The 20,488-nt window shown below is 45.7% G+C and overlaps 1 protein-coding gene across 1 annotated transcript; it reads left to right on the top strand.

Moving 5' to 3' along the window:
- The first annotated feature begins 1,869 nt into the window (after positions 1-1,869).
- HIF1AN (hypoxia inducible factor 1 subunit alpha inhibitor) lies at positions 1,870-11,374 on the top strand. The gene is made up of 8 exons (XM_027878088.1): positions 1,870-2,153; positions 3,046-3,296; positions 4,553-4,701; positions 6,363-6,508; positions 6,969-7,075; positions 7,474-7,537; positions 7,770-7,880; positions 8,983-11,374. Exons 1-8 carry the CDS (start codon positions 1,905-1,907, stop codon positions 9,025-9,027), a joined length of 1,122 nt encoding a protein of 373 aa, XP_027733889.1. The 5' UTR covers positions 1,870-1,904; the 3' UTR covers positions 9,028-11,374.
- The last annotated feature ends 9,114 nt before the right edge of the window (positions 11,375-20,488 follow it).

Raw genomic sequence — 20,488 nt, 5'->3', positions numbered from 1 at the left:
TTTATGACAGGCACTGCGTTCCAGACGCGGGGCAGCCTCCTGTGGAGCAGCCGGGTCGATGCTCGATGAGATCGATGCCATGGCTGGTGGCGTTATGCGAATTGCCTTTTTTGTATTGGTATCAGTGTTATTAAAGTTAATATCCAAATGTAATCGCCTTATCTCCATGGAGCCTGGAAAAGGCAGACAGCTGAAATGGCATGTTAATTTAGCAAGGAGATTCCTCAAACGTAAGCAATGTATTATTGTAAATAAAATCAATATGAACATAAAAGGATTTTGTAGTTTACTTCATTATGTAAACTCTTTGGTAGTTGAACTCGTTTTCCTTCAGTTATTCACATCAGCCATAATGGGTAATGTCTCTATAACGATTTACATTATAAACCTTTGCAGCTCAAAAACTACCACAGACAATTTGTCATTGAAGCCATTCCTTCTAATAACAGCATTAATTGTAAACCTTCTAACTGAATGAAGATACTGATGAACCACAAAAACATATCTGAGATACAGCATGCCTAAGGTGGGGCCTTTGTCACGGACTACAACAGAATCCTTTCACTTATCCCAAAGAAAGGCCTAGTCATGTCATTTTGGGAACGGTATCTTAATTCAGCCAGCTCCCTTGCAACCAAGTATGCAGTGAAGTTACTCAGTTGGTTATCTAATAAAGTCATTAACCCAGAGCCCCACCCTCCAGTGCAGATGCTGCTGATGTTTCCTGGAGAGCAGCATTTGGTGCCGGTCCCGGTCCTGCAGCACTTGGTGCTCTGGGGACAAGAGTGTGGGGACAGCGCTGGAAGCAGGGACTTTCGCTTCGATTCGACCTGGGCTCAGGCCTCCCTGCAGGCTTGGATTGTGGTTTGCTGCCTCTCACATCAGCTCTTTGCCGCTGGGCATTTATTTTCTGACTTATGTTTGAGTTTTCCACAGACATGGTTCAAGTTTCCAAAGCACCCTAATATGTTTGCAAATACATTATAAAAAATTTTTGTTAACCTGTACAGAAGAAGTACTTTAGACTTAAAGGGTGAAGGGACATTCATTTTCCTAGAAACCAAGCATGTTAACAAATTTTGGAAGGACAGAGGGAAATTAACTGTAGTATTCTCATGAAGGCAAAGTTCTAGGCAGCTAGAATAACAAATCCCAGCTTTTGTAAGATGAAAAGTACTGACTGACATGGACTGAAATTTTCCCAAGAGCTGATGCCTAATGTGGCATGTATTCTTGGGAAAGTGTAATCATCATTCTTGCTGTTTGCAGATTAAAAGCCAAATATAGACTTTGTCTCACATAATAAACATTCAATAAGAAAATAACAGCTCCAGCCCCAGTCACACAGCTCACGAAATCTTCCTAAAACAATGTAGTCACCATTGGAAGTTGGATGTTGGTTGCACTGGGCAGTGTTACATATACTTTTTGGTAGTAAGTGTTAATTAAACTTCTCATTTTGAGGCGCAAAACTCGCCACTACATTTCCCGCAGACAGGCAGAGGAAGTGGGCAGTGCGCTGCTTCCATCGGGGAAATAGAATGCCCAAGGAGCAGCGCTCCCGCTCAGCCCGCCGCCTTTGAGGGGAAGGGTCTACCGGCTGAAGGCATGCGGGGCTCGGCACCGAGGCTTCACAGGAGATCCCCTCTGTTTTTTGCGGTGGGTCTTTTCCCGCCTGTGCTCGCGGCTCCCACAGATGTCCAAAATCCTTGGGGAGCGCCGGGACGCGGAGAGCAGCGGAGCCGCCCTCGACCTCCCCGCGCGGGGGCGCTGACGCCGCAGCCGCCGCCGCTCCGTCCCGCGCTCTCGATGGTGCCCCCCTGGTTCCACCGCTTCCGGCGTTGCCATGGGTGCGCAGCTTCCGCTTCCGGCTGGCTGGCCCGGGCTGTCCGGCGGAGGCGGCGATGGCGGCGGCCTCCTCGTCCTCCTCCTCCTCGTCCTCCTCCTCGTCCTCCTCCTCTGCTTCCTCTTCTTCCCCCCCCTCCTCCTCCTCCTCCTCGGCGGCAGCAGCCGCGAGCTGCCGGGAGTGCCCGTCGGTGGCGACAGGGCCTGGCTGGAGCGACTCGCAGTTCCGCCGCTACTCGTTCGAGACGCGGCCCATCCCGCGGCTGAGCCACAGCGACCCCCGCGCCGAGGAGCTCATCGAGAACGAGGTGCGGGGAGCCCTGGCCCTATCCCCCCGGGATACCGCGCGGGGGTCGCCGCCGCTGTCCCGCTCCGCTTTGCCGTAGTGGGTGTTTTCCTTCGGCACTGCAGCGCCGAGTTGTGAAATTTGCTGGAAACGTTTGCTTTAAGCGTTTTGTTTTCGGGATGGAAGCTATGGGAACATTGTGTAAAACCACGGGCACGTGTTGGTTGTTTTCTGAATGCGGGTGGCAGCTCTGATGTCGGTTCGGGACTAGCTCAGTCCCGTGTTGGTGAGATCCTGGCTGGGTGTTCAAGGGAGCTCTGCAAGAAGGGATGTTGGGCATGCACAGCTTGGGAACACGGCGCTGCCGTTCCTTGCTGATGGATGAGAAGATGGGTGGTATCCTTTTTCTTCCTTTTGTCGTGGAGGGTTTTTTTTTTTGCTGTAGAAGAGATTGAGTAGCGTCAGTTTTGATGACTGAAGGTTGTTTGTGTCTGAGACAAGTGCTGTTTGTGTTTCTGGATGCAAAGCTATGTGTTTGTAAAGACCTTCTCACCGCTGAGGCTGGAAGGGACCATACAGAATCCACTGAGTCTCCTGGCTACGTGGCAGGACCAAGCAGGCCTAAAAGTGTTCCCAGCTTGTGTTTGTGTAACCTCTGTGGCAGAGATTAGCTCAGTAGGTAGTGGAATCTGTCCCATTGCTACCAGGAGCTCACTGTAATTCCAGGCCACCATTTTCTTAAAACTTCCTATCGTGCCTTGCTTGTTTTTCTCCCCAGGACAAGGGATCTGATTACTCCACGTGCCTTTTCCAGTTCCCCATTTACAAAGGAGTTTGTGTGGGTGCAGTAGTGAACGTGACTGTTCTCAAATTCAAGAGGTCCTTGAATCAATAAACTTCCTATTTCTCTCCAGGAGCCCGTGGTGCTGACAGATACGAATCTGGTTTATCCTGCTCTGAAATGGGACCTGGACTACCTCCAGGAAAACATTGGCAATGGGGACTTCTCAGTGTACAGTGCCAGCACACACAAGTTTCTGTACTACGATGAGAAGAAGATGGCCAATTTTAAGAACTTCAAACCCAAGTCGAGCAGGGAAGAGATGAAGTTTGCTGAGTTTGTGGACAGACTCAAGGAAATACAACAAAAAGGGAGTTCTGAGAGGTAAGTGATACATGGAGTGTGGAGGTTTGTCCATTTTTTCAGGTCTAAGTAGGGGTAAGTTTCTCTTCAGTGAGTGTTGATGATTAAATCCTCTCAAACTTTTTAAACTTTGTGTTTGTTTTTAATAGTCCTGCTTTACCTGCAGGGCTATTGGTTGACGGCAGCCTTGTTACCTGATGAAAAAAGTTATACCATTAGTTAAAGAAATGATTCTCACTGACTGTGGGAGTTTATTTTTTTCTTCTCTGTCCAGGGCAGGATTTGAATAGAGAAGGAATAAAGCTGCAGTTTTCTTTTGGCAGACTCTGGTATTGATATAGAAACTTCGTAATCTGATGAAAAGGTACAGGCTACAGCACTCAGGCTTTTCCACAGCATCCCACAGCAGTTGGTGCAAACCTGCTTTGGAAAATGTGAGGCAAAGTTGTTGTGCTGTGTATTTTTTGGTGGTGATGCCACATACCATTAACAGAGTTGTAAGTTACTGAGAGGAGCTTCATGTGGATACTGAATATAACTATCAGCAACTGTATTTAAACCTTTGTCAGTCACCAGCCCTCTAAAAGGACTTAGAGATGCTTAACTGTGTCGTAATTGGGAGCAATGCTGTGTCCATGTCCACTTGTCATCTCTGCCTTTCTCTTCTTTCTGAGCTTTGGGTATGCTTTTTCCAAGAGAGAAGGCAGTCCTTGTGCTTAAAAATGCATTTTTCTTCCAGCACTGTGGACAGCAGTCTGCAGTACTGTCATTGTTGGTACATGTTTGATTCCTCTGATCCTCTGTGTCTAAATGTAAGCATGGCTTTAAAGTAACTTGATGCTGAAACGTGCAGGCTTTCCTGAGCCCTTTTTTGCCCTTATCTACTTCTACTATAAGAGGAAACTGATACTGTGGGTGAGTTAGAGGGGTGGCATTTACCTAGGGATTAGTCACGAGCATATCTGATATTTGATAATAACCACTCTGTTTAGAGTTTCCTCCTCCTGCACTGCGAGAGGGTTGTTCTTGCTTAAAATTACCTTTTCCCTTGGTTGTTCAAGCAGAATTGAGTTCTGTTCTCTTATGTACCAGAAAATCTTTCAGCAAAGTTTGGGGACTTTTTGAAACTGTTTCCTTCCACAGTTGTTTATGGAGTGTAGTGGTAGAACAGAATCTCGAGGAATTATGTCTCTTTGTTTTGAAATCTTTCTGAAGAGACAAGGCACATCCATGACAAAGCTTAATACTTGATTTTGGCTTTTCTCTCTAAAATACAGGCTGTATCTGCAGCAAACCCTGAACGACACAGTTGGAAGGAAGATTGTGGTGGATTTCCTTGGCTTCAACTGGAACTGGATTAACAAGCAGCAAGGGAAACGTGGCTGGGGCCAACTGACTTCTAACTTGCTTCTTATTGGCATGGAAGGTAAACAGCTTCCTCAGACTGGAGGAGAAGGGGAGAAGATTTGGTCAGCAGTTCTGTATTCAGGTTCCAGAAGGTTTTTCAGATGGATTTCCCTTTAGTTTCTGGGTGTTCCTTCAGAGAGGGCAGTTTAAATCTTTGGGTTGTGAGGGGACTCTTATCACAACTTGGGTTATAAAGAGGAAACAACAAAAGGAATAGCCTGTATTTCCCCAGGGATGTACTATGAATGCCTGGATGTAATCTGCTTATGGAAAGGCTCTGGGTGATGCTGGTAGGACTGTGTTTCCAGTAACTGCTAATCATATTCTAGGACCTGTTTACTGTTTACATGCTTCAAAACATAAAGATTTAAAAAGCTCAGTCTGCAGATTCAAAATGCAAAAGGGTTTGCAACCTGAACAGAGTTAGTCTTCTGGGCTTTTCTTAGTGTGTTCAATGTCTGCCCAGGAGGAAATTTTATTGTTTTGTGAAGCTTTTTCTCTTATTTGAACTGTGAGGAGGAATTCTCTTTTGATTTAGAGCTGAATTTTTTCTTGGAAGGTTGTTAGTGAGCACTGGGGAACTTGAAGATGGGTAAATTCTAAAAATATCTGAATAGAATAGAATTCCAAATCCGTATGGAACCTGACTCATGGGCAGGTGCCTTAGAAGACAGAGGTGCTACTACACTGTTGTCAAGGAGAACATTCTTTCAGAAAATAATCTCAATATTTGGGCAAGGAATGCACACAGCTTTGTGAAGTGAGATGGCCTGTAATTAATGTGGCCATCACATCCAATTATAATGTTCAGTAACACAACTTAGATGTTTTTCCCCATTGCAACAAATCATACACAATAGTTTGTCCTTGCCACTTGCTTTACTAGCTGAGAGAAGAGAACTTCATGTAAAAGCACTGCACCAGCACTTCTGTACAGCACTTACTTCCTAAATCAGGCTATGCACAAGAACCAAGGAATTGTCTTGAACCCATGTGTGCTAGAAAGGGGAATGTCTTTACAGGAGCATGTGATTGTATGATCTATTTAATGAAGCTATAGGGTTAAATGTTATCTTAATTCTTGCAGGCCAAGAGAGTAATATCTGAGTCACAAACAGGCTGAAAAACAGTTGTGAGGGGTACAAAATGCCCCACTGTATTTAAGATTTGATTAAATTTACAATTTAGTGGTGACAGTCAAGCACAGTTAATCAGACTGAGGGGGTGCTATTGGAGCCCCAGTGACAGAGATTTGTTTACTTGTTTTCTTAAAAAACTTCTAGGACTTCTTTAAAATCAGACTGTTAAACTCCTTTTCTCTAGACTAATAACTTTTGAAAGTCCATTCCACAGCTTGTCATTTAAACAGTGTTTTATGAAAAAGCTTCCCGTCAACATTCTCCATCTGCTGTTCATTGAAACAAGCTGGAAATCTGAATTCTATAGAGCATAAGTTGCTGAGTATGGATTTAGAATGGAAATTAAGTGGAGTTGCAACTGCTCAATAAAGGTTGACTGATATAGTGATCAGTTTGTAACAATCCTGTAGTCGTTTTCCTTGTTCAGTTTTCTGAAGATGTGGGAGTGTATTTTCTGTCTTTGGCAAGGAATGTAACATGCTTCTCTCTTTCATACCTGTACATGAGAGTGTCTTGATTATTATCTTTTCTCTCTGTTTAGGGAATGTGACACCAGCTCATTATGATGAGCAGCAGAACTTCTTTGCTCAGATTAAGGGTTACAAGAGGTGTATCCTGTTCCCTCCTGATCAGTTTGAATGCCTCTACCCTTATCCTGTGCACCATCCGTGCGACAGACAGAGCCAGGTGAGAGTAGCAGATTTGTTCTCTGCTCCATGCCAGAAAAGGGCAGTTGTAAAGATTCTAGGTGGGAGGAAGCTGCACTGGAGTTAAAGCTGCAACCCACTTGCTGAGCTTTTGCAAAACCTGTGTTCAGATCTGTTAATTGGTGAATACACTGAGAACAGATGGAAGGACAAGTGGTGTCCCTGTTTGTGTCTGGTCCTGACTTGCAAGTGCTAGGGCCATAAATATCTTCTTACTAATAGCACAACTGGGCTGCAGTTGCCACCTTCTCTGCTCTGTTTCATTGATCACTTGGTCAAACACAGGTTTGCTGACCGCCAAATTGCAGGACTCCTACCTCGCAATGAAGTTAAGGTACAAACGGGAATGTAAAAGCCACTTGAAGATCAGGATGATTTGACACTGAGAGCCTGTCACTGCAGGAAGTTCTTCTGAGTTTCTTAATGTTTTCTTCTGTTAGGTGGACTTTGACAATCCTGACTATGAGAAGTTTCCAAACTTCCGGAACGTGGTTGGCTACGAGACGGTGGTGGGTCCGGGGGATGTGCTGTACATACCCATGTACTGGTAAGAAGGATGGCAGGACTGCACAGTGACCAAAACACAGAGGCTTAAAAGTTTTTCCACTTCAGGTGTTGTGTTGACTCTTGAGTATTTTGTTTTGACTTCTCCAGCAGCTGTGGTGTTTTCTGTGATATCTTGGGCCAATCTGCTTCTAATTCCTGTCTGTTGGATGGGAGTAGTAATTCTTCTGACACCATATTATTGTACATATACTCCACTACTGTGTGTGAGAAAAGGGTCTATATTTAAATAAGGAGAGCTTTCCAGAAGTTCTGAGGTTTTGATGCTGGAGGTATAGGGCAAGGCTTGTCTAGTGCTGTCTCAACTCATCCACCCAAGGTATTTCACTGTAAGCTACAGCGATAGTTTCTTTTCTTTTTTTTTGTGTGATTTCCATGCAGGTGGCACCACATTGAGTCTCTCCTGAATGGGGGGATTACCATCACTGTGAACTTCTGGTACAAGGTGAGTATAAGCCACTTCCTTCACAGCTTGGATAACACCATCCCAGAGGATTTTTTAGGTAGAGATGTATTGGCATGCATTATCAATATGAGAACTTCACGGCACCAAGTCCTTTGCTTTAAAGATGAAAGCTTCTTTTTTGAGTTGTGTGTGAAGAACTGGTTGAAAAGGAAAAGGTACAATAATCTGCCAATTCAGGAAGCATGCAGATGAGCTCTTTTTGATATTTCAGGGCGCCCCAACCCCAAAGAGAATTGAGTATCCATTAAAGGCTCATCAGAAAGTGGCCATAATGAGGAACATTGAGAAGATGCTGGGAGAAGCCTTAGGAAATCCACAAGAGGTATGAAAAAGAACTATGTGGTCACTGCCATTGAAATTATTAAGGCTTAATGCAAAACTCAAGATGTCAAGCTACTTGACACCGCAGGTGTCAGAATGAAGGTAGGAGAAAGCAGGATTGTTCTTCTGCTGTGAATGGTTCTTTCTGAAGTCTTCAGAAGGTCCTTTGCTTACAAAAAGGCAAGCTCTTGAAATTGTAATTCTGGAAAGGACCTCTTCACACAATGAAGGAGTTGTTCTTGTATGGGGGGAAGGTTGAATTTGTGTACTGCCAGGAAAGTGTTGTTTCTGAACTCTCCTTAGCCTTCTGTGCAACATCAATAATACCCATTCTTTGCCAAAAAAACCACAAACACCTGTTTTACCTGTTGAATCCAAATCTCTTAAATATAGAAATCTCCCCTATTAAGTCATGTGCTTCCTCTTTAACCCATGTCGTGCTCATCTGTGAATTCTTTGCAATTTTAACCAATGGGTATATAAAAAAACCCAGATTGAAGTACTTAGAGTATGACTTTGAAGATCTGTTGATCTGAAAATGGAAATACAGGATGTGGATAGAAATGTTTTGTGGTCTGTAACCCTTACCACTGTGCAGGAACTCCTTTAGCCTCTCCCCTGAGATTATTTTACTGCCACAGCATGCTGAACTTCCCTCCATGATCAGGCAGAGCTGAGAAATGAGAGTGGCCTTGACTGAAAACAAAACCTTAGCAAAATCATCAGTCCTAGCCCCGCTTTGAAGTGACCCCAAGGACCAGAGAGGATCCAGTGAGTAAGAATGTTCCTTCTCTGCGCTGCAAAAAGCGACTGACGACTGTTGGCTCCTTTTAATAGCATCTACTGAGAAATCATGAATCTAGGCTGGGAAGTGAAAATGTTTCAAACATGTTTCCGCCTTCGATGGAATGTTTTGGTGACAACTGAAGTTGGGCGTTGACAGAGAATCCTGCAATTTTGGTAGGGTATTTAAGAATGTTCTCATGGGTGCCCCAGTATTTTATCTAGAAAATATTTCCAAAGTGATTCGGCATCCCTTGGGCTCTGCAGCTGCCATTTCTGTGTAACTGTCCCGGCTAACGACCTGTTTTTGCTTTGAACAGGTGGGTCCCTTGTTGAATATGATGATTAAGGGACGGTATGACTAATGCCTGGCTGCCTGGGTGACTGATGTAGGAGCTGCTTTGTTCACGAGCAATGGAAGATTCTGAGCGCTAGTATTGCACGCAGCACTTAACAGACTGATGGGTTTCCTGGCCTATCCTGGCCCCACTACAATAAAGGGGGCTACTGGAACTGCAAAACCATTAGTACCCCATTCATCCTCCACTCTCATCTAACTGAACCTCCCAAGAAAGAATCTGCACTTATTGGAAGCTGGATTCATGCTCACTAACTTTTTTTTTTTTCTCCCTCTGCCCTGTTTGCCACAACAAGGAGCATGGCTTCTGGCACTTGGATGTGTTACTTCAGGATTTTCAGGCATTTGAAGAAGAGCTTGGAGGATAACCAGGAGTGATATTCTTTCCTCAGCCTCATGGAGTTTGGACCTCCTGGCTGGGTTTATGTGTTGGTGCCTGCAGTGGATGTAAGGTGGGAAATGATAGGTTTCACAGTCCTCTGTTGTTGAAGGACCTGTCCATGCTCGACTCTGGCACCTTTTTGTATAATGGAAACTAACCTGTAAGATGGCCTGCGTGTGTTGAGCAACTGGACAAATGATTCAGTTTCTTCAACCTAAGACATCTATGCTTTGGATGTAGTACAGGGTAGAGATCAGAATGAATTTATCTAGTGTGTGAGCACCAAATCCTATGCTCTCCAAATAACATCTGTCTTGTATGAGTAGATAAATCTCCTTTCTTACAGCATTCTCTGGGGAGTGAAGGCTTCTCTCCTGCTCTTCTGAGGCTGCAGTGTGGTTAAAAGGAGATGTAGCATTATGAAGGGAGATGCGTAAATGCCAGGGCACTCTCCAAGTCTTGAATGATTAAGGCACATTTTTAAATTAAATTCCCCAGGGGTGCCGAGCTCGACTGTCAAAACACAGTGTCAGATAGGTACAGAGCCTCGCTTCTCCCCACCAGGGGTGCTGGCTCCTCGGACTAACACAGGAAAGTGCCCTTTTTACCGAAACTGCAAGAACTCAAGTGTGTGTGGCTGCGCACAGGTGCGCGTGTTTGTGTGATGTTGTGTGGCTCCTGTCCATCAGTTAAATCCATGCCAGTGTGTGGTTCCCTTCCCTGTACAGTCATGTGACAGAGTTCAGGGCTTTCTGTTTAAATGTGATTAAGTTTATCTTGATCTCTCTGTTCCGGGACTTGACATGGCAGGCTGGGAAGTAACAAGACCAGGGCACACAAACCAGATAAGAGTCCTCAGTAATCACCCTGAAAAATAATTTTGCTTTCCTCCTCTCCTTCCATGCAGAAGCCTTTGGCTCATATGGAGGCTGGCTTTTTATTCCCTGAGGTGTGCTGCACTGCTGTCCCTGGTTTGGGGGGGTGGTGCAAAGGTCTTGTATGTTTAATGCGGTTGTAATGGAGCTAAAGGTGGGTGAAGCTGTTTCATAGCCCATATATCTCATCCCAAAAAAATAGTAGAGAATTTGTTCTGTTGAGACTTCCCAGTGTTTCCCCTGTTGTTCTTCTGGGCTTGTTCTGACTTGGGATTCTGATAAAAGTGTTGAGAACATGCTGCTCAAGAAGTGCTCCATCTTTGGCTTCAGGTCCCATCTTTTGCTGGGACAGCTCAAGCACCACTTGCAGTGGGCTTTTTTTTCATAAAGATGGAAAGCTTCTCAAACAGGAGGTCCTGGGGAAAGTTTTCTGGCTGCTTTACCGGTCACAACAAATGAAGTGTAATTGGCAGCTACAGGGTCCTTGTTCAAGACATATATCTGTGTCACTGAGTATTCTGACTGCCGTGTTGCAGACTCTTCCAGAGCTGTGGTCAGATCCTGACGAAGGTCACTCAGCTGGATACTTATCAACGCTTGGCCTTTGGGTAAGTGGGAAGAACGCTGACTGGCCAAAAGCAAGGTCTTCCCAGGAATCTTGGCCACATGCCCTTGGTTGAAAGATGCTCAAACTAAATCCCATCTCTTTGCTATTTATTCAGCACATGGTAGTTCTCAGTACTGCTTAGACACCATCAACTCTTGAAGCTCAGGGTGGGAGTTCATATCCCATGTGGAGAGAGAATGGTACTTGCAGAACTTTTAGGATCCTTTTTTTTTTATTTGCCAAAGGTCTAACTTTTAAAGTGTCTGAACAGGTTTTTGCTGCACTTGACTTTGTGAAAGCTCATTTACAATGCACTGATGGACTGACTCCCCCCCTTCCCTTTTCACCTTGTGCTTTCAATGCCCCTTGCCATGGTATTGGGAAGCTATGTGTGTTCTCTGCTAGGGGTGTGTGTGCAGGGGGTGGGGTGTGACAAACACACGGTACCTTCTGAAGTGTAGTTCTTAAATACAACCAATGTTGAACAACAGAACTGTGTGGCTTTTATTTTGTGTTTGGCTGTATAGAAGAGCTGTATAAGGACCTGTGTGTATAAAGCTACCTTCAGTCTTTCTAACAACTCCACTTGTCTTCTTTACTGGTGAAAGCTGGTGGTCTCCACAACTGCCTTCGAAACAGCTGCATTATTATGTGTCTTCACAACTTTCTCCATGTCTACTTACTCTGTAAGTGTGAAAGGAAAGTTGGGAATAAGATGGTATCCCATTAACAAGTGTTGGTGGGGAGGAAAAAATTCTCTTCCCTGCTAACCTGATTGGTGTCACTATGCTCTGGTCACTGATGAGGTGATGGAGCAAACTACAAAGTGAGGTCAAATGAACTCTTGTCAAGGAGATTTAGAGGGAAGCTTCCTCTATTAGCAGCCTTGGGTGCTGGAGTCCTCTTTACCTAATAAAGACATGGGTTATTTTATGGTAATGTTATCTGTACAGCAATCTTGACAACTCACCATCGGTGAAATGCTGACTAAATCTGATTGAATGTCTAATGTAGTAAAACGGGCAAGAGTTGAACAGACAGGAGGGATATTGGGGATGGTGGAAGGAGAGAGAGGCAGATGTCTGAGCCTGGGCTACCCCAATTGGCATTCTCTCCTCATGCTCTTGGGGGACAAGGTAAATGTGAAGGGAGTAGGAAAGACAAGTGCATGAAGTCTTCTGTGACCATGGGTGTTTACTCTTCCCTGTTCACCTGCTGGGATCATCATCTCTGAACACATTTGCTTCTGTTCCACTGAACTTAGTGGTCTGCTATCTGACTGATCATGTAGCCTTCCTGTTGTGGACTTGCCTCTTGGGTAGCATGCACAGCTGGCACCACAAAGCTGAGAAGTGTCTCAGGTTGTACAAAAGAGAAACAGGTATGAGAACTGTCATTTGAAAACTCAGTCTCCAAGATTGTTCACTTGTACTTTTAGTGTTGTTTTTTTTTTCTTTTAGTACCTTAAGTCCCTTAATACTTTTCTTATTTAATTTTTTTTTCTCCCTATTCCCCTGTTCCTTGAAAAGTGAGATTTTTCTTAATCCTTGTAAATCATGGCTGCAGGATCTTTACTGTGGAAAGGGAAGCTCATGGGCTTTTAGACTGATGCACTGGTTCACCTCCTTGGTGATTAGGGTCATACTCAGCTCAGGGAAATTTGGAGTCGTTAATTAAGTCCAAGGTGAAACCAACAGGTCAGAATCAGGCCAGGGTTGAGCAGGTATGAGACACAGCTGCAGTGCAGGGGCAGTCTTAACTCAGCTGGGGCTGAAGTGGGACACCTTCAGTGTCAAAGCAGTTCTTGAAAGGAGGGGCAGGCCTGTGCCGAGACTGCTGCTGCTTTTGTTTGCAACAGTTCCTATCAGTAAGCAAGCTGACCTTGAACACAGCCAACTGTGCTTTAAAGTCCTAGAATAGGGGTAGTGCACTCGGGGCATCTGCAATCTCCTGGGAGGTGTCTGTTGATGCATGGCCCCAGCCCTGGAAGCAGAGCAGCAACTGCAGCAGAGAGTACTGCCTTTGCAGGTGTGTTTTTACAAAGAAGTTTTCTCTAAGCCTCCCTTGTGCCACATGTGTGTGAGCAGCTTCCTTGCACTCTGGTTTATGGACTTCATCTTCTATTCCTGTTATGGACCAGAAAGCACCTCTCCCATTAATGTCCTGCAAAGTCCTGAAGCCACCATCTTCCCTGCATTGGTGCTGCCTAGAAGGAAAGGAAAAGATTCCGTTAGTGTGACAAACACATGCAAAGTAAGTTCTAATTACTGCCTCGCAAAGTCAAATATTTGTTGCAAGCAGAGGACTAATTGTGGGGGGAGGGAGCGGAAGTCGAGGCTCTTGAAGTGTAAGTGGAACAGATGCCCGGACGCCTTGGGGAAACGCAGCTTTCCTCTACAAATCAGAGCTTTAAATTACAAGGCTTTTACCAAGAGAACAGTTGTGGGAAGTCGTCTGCTCTCATTTGCGTAATGGCTTCTGTCACTGGTGATTAGACACAGGATGAAGGAAAAGAAATTTGACAATTAGGAATGAGCGATCATTAATCAGAATCTTTGTTAGAAGGAGAAAAGGGGGGAGAATATCCCACAAACAACGGAGGCAGCCACTAGAGCCACAGTGAAGTCCACAAGATGCATAACTGAGTGCTATTGCTCCACAGAGCCCCCTCCACCCAGGTACAGAGCAGCAGCGAGGGCCTTGGCTGGGTTGGAAAGCTGGTGGAGAAAGGCAGCTAGGCAAAATCCTTTCAGTCCTGGTCAGTGATTCTCAGCTATCTGCTTAATAAGGGAGAGACCATATCTGGGAGTCCTGTCCTTGCCCCATTGGCACCTTGCACTTCTGTCAGTGTCTGGCCACAAACTGCCAGCAAAACCCACAGAAACAACTTCTTAAACTTTCAGTCTCCTTTCTCCACACCTCACATGCAGCCTTGTGGTGTCTGGTGTGGAAGAGAGCAGGCAGGGGCCTCGACTGGCATGCTGAAGGCTTAGGATGAGCAATTTGAGAGCAGTTCTAGGCTCTTTTCCTGATAATGTCATTTCCTATAAAAGCAAGGAGGAACCTGATGGACAGCATGACAGGTAAAGAAAAGAAGGCAGTGGTGACTTCTCTGTGTCTGTCATTTGCTGGCTTAACTCATCATCCAATCATACAAAATGAAGTATATGCATTTGTTTGGGGTCTGTGGGTTTTGATCAAATTATTGATACACCTGTAGTCTATGTTACCTCCTTTTTCCACATCTGTCATTTAAAGTCTTGTCAGATTAAACATTTTGCTATGGTTTACGTGAAGAACTATTGCCTCTGATTAAGTCAACAGCTATAACTTGGGAGGGGTCATGATAGACCATTTGTGAGGCATATAATGTTGGTTGGTTCATCTGAAGACTTAAGCTTCAGACTCATTGATTTCAGTGGCAATTCCTGTCTTTGCAAGGCTGGGTCATTCACGTGAGGTGAAGGTCTCCATCAGGGTGATAATTCTTTCTGTGACTGGAAATCAAAGCAGATACTTACAAAGGGGAGAGCTGAAGCCATGTTGCCTCATTCCCAGCTGGCTCTGGGATAAATGGTAGCAGCTTGGCTTTTCATCTGCTTCCTGTGGCTAGTGTTCACCACAGGAACTCAAAATGAAAGAGAAAACAGTGTTAGATCCTCAGGACAGGATCTAGCAGGGCTTTTTGTCCAGATCTTACCATGACAGAAGGAGAATCACTGGTCACATTGCTCGGATTGGGGAGATCTGTCAGGTAGTGAATTTCATCCCCTCTTATGGGATGAAAGCAGGTGAGAGAAGGGCTGCTTCATTCACAGCAACATGGGAAATGTTTACATTTTGAGGAGTGCACCTCATGCTTTTTGTGTATGTAAGGTAGGTTGTAATGTAGTGGGGTTGCTGTCAGAATTCACCTCACAAACTTGCAGTAAACCCTGAGCAATCCCAGACTTTGACACAACAGGGCATTGCCCTTACTGTAGGAAATGTCACTGTGCTGGATGGCAGGAGCACAAGTGTGACTTTCATCTCAGTTTCAGTTGGGGGAGGGGTCCTGAATAGTCAGGAGTTGCTATTGAATGCCTTGACAGGGAGGACCTTTGGATGTGATTTGAAACCTCTTGGGAAGCCAGGAAGGGAAGAGAGCGTATGCTGTCCTGTGTGTAGGTAATCTGTGTTACAAGATCTGCTGCATGCTCTGTGCTCCCTGAGCTGCTTAAGCACCGCTGGCCTCATGCAGTGAGCTGTGTGAGGGCTCGAGCTGAGCTGAAAGCAGCTAAAGGGGTGAGGTCAAATCATTTGCTTCTATAAAAGGACAGTTCCTGTGCCCACAGAGAGGGCACATGGGGTTATAATAACATCCAAGGGGGTAGTTTCTATGGAGAGATTAGTACCACAAGCAATGGGCTGATTCCTCTCCAAGTTCTCCTGCCAGGACCTCTGATATTGAGAAGCTACTCCCAACCATCTGTGTTTCACTGGGGTAAAATTCTCTTGGCAGCAAAGAATTACTGGTGCTGGTAGGTAGTTGGGTCAAATGCCAGGCACTACAGGCTGTGGAACTGGAGGCAAGGCCTTGCTTGGTGTTTGAGGTAATAAGCTTCTGGTCTGTAAGCTCATGGGAACTGCTGAGATTTGTAGAGCTGAGGAGTCACAGAGCATGTTGCTTGGGCTGTCAGGTCTGACACTACTCTGGTGGGACAGACCTTAGTGCTCTTTGAGCCTGTGTTTGGGAGTGGTGCAGACCTGGGGTGTGACTCTCCAAGTGGAGTATGGGGCTCTGAAGGACCCATTCATCTGCCACAAGTTCACTCCAAGCACAGCCTGGGGCCTCTTGCTTCCAATTCCTCCCTAGCACATAGGCAATCCTGTGTCTCCTGCTTTTGCTGTTTGTTTATAGCTCTCCCCATCCCATCTGTCTTTCTCTCCTCCTTCCTCTCCTTCCTTTTCCCTCCCTCTCCCTCCTCCCCCTCTTTCCCTGAAAGCGATTAATCATTTTGACAGGCTCAGCAATGGCCTTTATTTCCTTGAGGCAGCCAAGAAATGTCTGTGAGCACCTTCTCTGACACCCCTCGTGTTCTCTCGCCAATCAGATTAGCTACTTTCCTTGGAATGACACCACCAGAAATGGGGGGGGAGAGGGGAGGGGGGGGAAACTCCAGTGGAGTCAGCTGGGAAATGGGCAGTGGGGCAGGATCCAGTTGGGGTGCCATGTGGGCCCCCATTAGCTGTGATGAATATGTCATTTCACTATAGCTTGAGTGTGTCATACTTCGCTCCCTCTGTCTCCCCAGGCTCCCCTTCAAATCTTGGTTTCAGTGCAAAGGCAGTTGAGAAGAAATCAGGCTGCTTAGGAAAATATCAGCCTCCAGCAGAGTGACTGGAGGGAAAAACTGTCGGAGAAGAAGGAAGAGCAGGCTGGGATCATCAAGGGAAAAAGAATGGGGATGATTTTGCAGATGGATGTGGAAGTCTTCCTAGGAAAATCCCTTTTGTTTTATGCAGGAAGAAAGTTGCTTCTGAGTCTCTGTCATGGTTCACCTGGACTTGTCATGTTGTCATGAGGATGCCTTCCATTCACCTGCAGCCTGGGAAGCTCTCAGGCCACAGTACATGCTATTGCAAATGCCCCACTATCTAACTAGAATGAAAATGGGATAGATCAGGGAGCATGATGTCCCCAAAAGGATTTTATCATCTGCTGTAATCAAGCTTCACAGCATTCACTCTCTCCTTCATCATGGAACAAAGGAATGCTGTACTTACAGAGTTATACTTTTTCTCCTTATGCATAAAAGCCAGTATTGTCCACAGTGGGATAGAAGGGTCCAGGAATAACCCTTCTGTTTAGGGTCTCTGGCGATGACTAGAGACCCTTTCTGCAGAGCAGTGGATTATAACTAATTTTTTAGAGAAGTGGAGGAAACAGTGAAGGAGAGAAAGAAGTTGTAGGAGATGCACTAGAAGTCAGATGAAATGTGATATAAAGACCTTGGATAAGGTGGTTTGGTATCATAAGGCAGGAGACTGGAAATAGTGACCTAAGGGATCTTCTCTAATCTCATGTATTAAACAAGTTAATAAGCCCTGAGTTGAGTGCAGAAGAGAATGAATAGGCTCATCCTGGATGAAAGGCCCTAGAGTGCTCCAACTCTTCAGGTAGACCAAAGAGCACGGCAGATGGAATGAGCTGTGCTTTGAAGTTGCCACCTCTTGAGATGGGATGAGGCAGCATCCCAAAGCTAAATCCCAAAGCTCAATGCAGCTTTACCTCTGGGAGGAGCAGTCAGGCAGGTGGTAGTTTCCAGTTGACTCTAGGAGGCTCACACTCTCCTACGAAACATCACTGCTCGCTCTCTGCCATGTGAGCTTCAGTTCTTGCCCTGTGTGAAAGGCATGAGAGTTTTAGCAGCAGGCTGAATGGGTTTGGTGAAGGTACTAAGGAAAAACCACAATCTCACTCCTACACCTCCTTGTTGTTTGTCTTGTCCTCAAAAAGGTTGCCCTTCAGGTACAGACCTAAAAGCTGAAGTAGCCAAAGTTCCAAGGGAGGGCAATGAAGTCATCTGGAATAATCAGCTTTGCCCCTTGAGGGCTGACTGCATCAGATGTCTGGAAGTTAGGAAGTCTCAAACAAAGAAGGAGTTAACAGGCACTTTCCAGCAGGCAGTGTGTGCTCCCTCTGACAGACATACTGCCCCATGTATTGGGAATGACCTCTGCCAAGGTCACTGTTGGGTTTCTCTCAACTAGCCTTTCTCTCAAGGAAATATTGATTTTGTGCTGGTAGTGCTAATCAGTGTTGTTGAAGGAGAGGCTATAAATGCTTGGCAGAACAGTGGTGGCCCTTCTTGTCAGCTAGGCTCAGTGATCTGGCTCGTTTTCTGCAGACTTGTGCTTGTGGGTACAGGGTGAGGAACAGTGGCTTTGGGCTCCCTGACTAGGGATCACTAACAGCTTTAGTGCCTCTTCTCCAGTGTGGGGTCATTATGTTTGCTCCCATGTGTTTGGTCAAGGATGGAAAGTGGTCATTAGCAGAAAATGGCCTGTCCCTGAACAGTTTACATCCAGTAAGAGGTAGTAACATTTATTTCTTGGATATAACATAAGAAACAAACATGGCAGAGCTTATCTCAGGGCTGGGAGTTTTCAGAGAGAATGTATGAAGTCCAACCAGTGCAATTAATGATGGCTATCCTAAAAGCCTGTTCAAATCATAAACAGATAGTGAAATCTAAGTATTTAAGGGTTCCTGCCTGTTGTGAGCACTCAAGGCTTTGAATCACATAGCACTGCAGTGACAAAATTTGTGTCTTTGCCCTCCCAAGCCAAACTCAATGCTGTTGGCTTTCCTTTTCTCTTTATAAGGCCAAACCACAGGAAGAGGAGCCTAAGGGTGAGTAGCAGTGGGTTCTCACTGTGAGAAGGTAAGGGTCAGATTATTCCATATCTATGTAGAATCCTTTGTGGCAGGATGTTGTAGGCTACTTTTTTTGGTCTTCAGGGTTATGAAGAGCTTCCTCACCAAACTAGCACCATGTCTGTCAGCAGAGTCAGTAATGTGGGCTCAGGTAGGTGGTAATAGACTGGGAGCTCCTGATCATTACACAGCAGATGCTGTCACTTCCCACAATAAGTGTCCATACCTCGCAGTGGGAAGAATGGGACATCACAGGGCAAGGACTGCAGAACCAAAGCTGCATTGCCCCATCAGCAGAGTGTTGAGGCTTGTCTCACTGCTGCAGTTGCAACTGAGCTGGTGTTCTCTACTCTGTGCTGTGCTGAACTGGTGAAAAAGATGAGCTCACATGGGGATGCCAGTGTTGCTGTGTAGACCATGTTGCCTGTCCTCTCCTGGGAGGCTGCAGCCTGGTTGCACCAGCACTGTTATGGCCCTGAGCCAGCTGGAGTTAAGGGGACCCCTGTCCCCAGGCAGAGGCTGACCTGGCCATGTACTGTGATGAGGTGACAAGGTGACTTGCCTAGCTGCAAATGGGAAGTTGTTGCAATCAGGAGCTGCAATTCCTCACAATGGACAAGCTGCACTATGTCCAGTTGAAGGCTGAACAAGAACTTTTCTCCACTTTCGGGGGTTCAGGATCTAATTTCAGAACTGGTCTCTGCTTTTGGTTCCCCGTGGATTTTTTTCCAGGTTCAGGTGCTAAGCATCCTTATAGAGGCCTGGGTCATCCTCTGTCTCCTGGAAAATCTGATATCTCCTTGGATATTGGCAAGCATCTCCATGTTGTGTAGCTGTTCCAGACATATGAACAGCACCTGGTGCTTAATCGGAAAGCTGGAGCATGAAGTTAACTTTGCACATTCCTTTAGGTGACTGAGGTGTTTGTGTCCTTGGAGACTTCAAAATTGGAGGCTAAGTCAGTTGATTTTAGGAATCTCACATTTTGAACTGCCCATCCAGTGGAGACATTTGTGCCTGGGCTCTGTCTGTCTGGGCTGCTCTGAACATTATGGATGTGTTGCTGCTGTCTTTGCGGAGTGGATGAAAGTGTTTGTGGTAAAATGTAATCAAGTGGAAAATTGCAGTGCATATAAACACATATGGCACTCAATGACTGGGCATTAGGCACAGTGACTGCAGGCAAAAAAAAATTATCTGTAAACGTTTCGCAGCAAGTTTCAAAATCTTAAAGAACAATAAGATATTAGCAATTTAATGGGGTGATTCAGCGAGGCAGCGATCCTTGGGTTGGGAGAACGAGGATGCATGCAGCTGCAGTGACAGGAGTGGCTGGGATTACTCAGGCAAGCTCAACAAGCTCTGTCTCCCAGCGCAAGACAGCTGCCAAAGGTTTCCTCCACATGGCAATGTGGCTGTGCTTGGAGAGGAGAGAGCCAGGAGGTGGCCCATGAACCTTACCAGTGCCACCTTCCAGCCTCCTCCAAGAGCCTGCTGTTTACAGCAGCATTTGGAAGAGGTTGTGTGTGGTCAATGAGGCAGAACTGATGGGCTAGGTGGATCAGGCCTGGCTCAGGTTGGGAGCTGTGGAGGCATTGCAGGTCAGTGGCTGGCTTGGCCTCCCAGAAAGGGAGAGCTGGGTCTTGTTCATCTCCTGTGCCTTCAGGCTCCATCTGCTTATGCTGCCCAGGATAGCTTCTTTCCAGATACTGCAGAGCAAACAGCAGTCAAAATCCTTCCTCAGGGAAACTATTTTATACCTTGCCAAGGAGCCCTGTCATCTGCTGGAACTGCTCTTGGATCTTTCATATCTGACACCATGGGACTCTGCCTCAGCTAGTGGTCTGTCTTCAAACCTCTCCCTTTGATCCCACTACTTACAAGTGACAAGCTAGCATGTGAAAGTGTTTTTTTCTGAGTGACAGAAGTACCAGAAAGGTTACTTTCTTCTCTTGCCATATGCTGGCTCCCTTTTTTCTGAAAGAAAGAGGGTTACCTGTGAATGGGGGAAGGAGAGCACTTTGACAGTGTCACCTGGCTGTACCTTTCCCAAGGGGCAGAAGAAAGCAGCTTGAATACTAGGAATAATATAGCTTTGGTGGCTCTACTGACTTCCCTGAGGTCCTGGATCAGGGAGGTAAACTTGCTCAGCAGTTAATGGGGGAATAATTTCTGAAGGAGTGA

This window comes from Empidonax traillii, unplaced genomic scaffold (genome assembly GCF_003031625.1).
Source record: "Empidonax traillii isolate 1590-97213 ecotype Southwest subspecies unplaced genomic scaffold, ASM303162v1 scaffold38:size1800464, whole genome shotgun sequence".
Taxonomy (NCBI): domain Eukaryota; kingdom Metazoa; phylum Chordata; class Aves; order Passeriformes; family Tyrannidae; genus Empidonax; species Empidonax traillii.
This window is presented reverse-complemented; position numbering and strand designations above follow the sequence as displayed.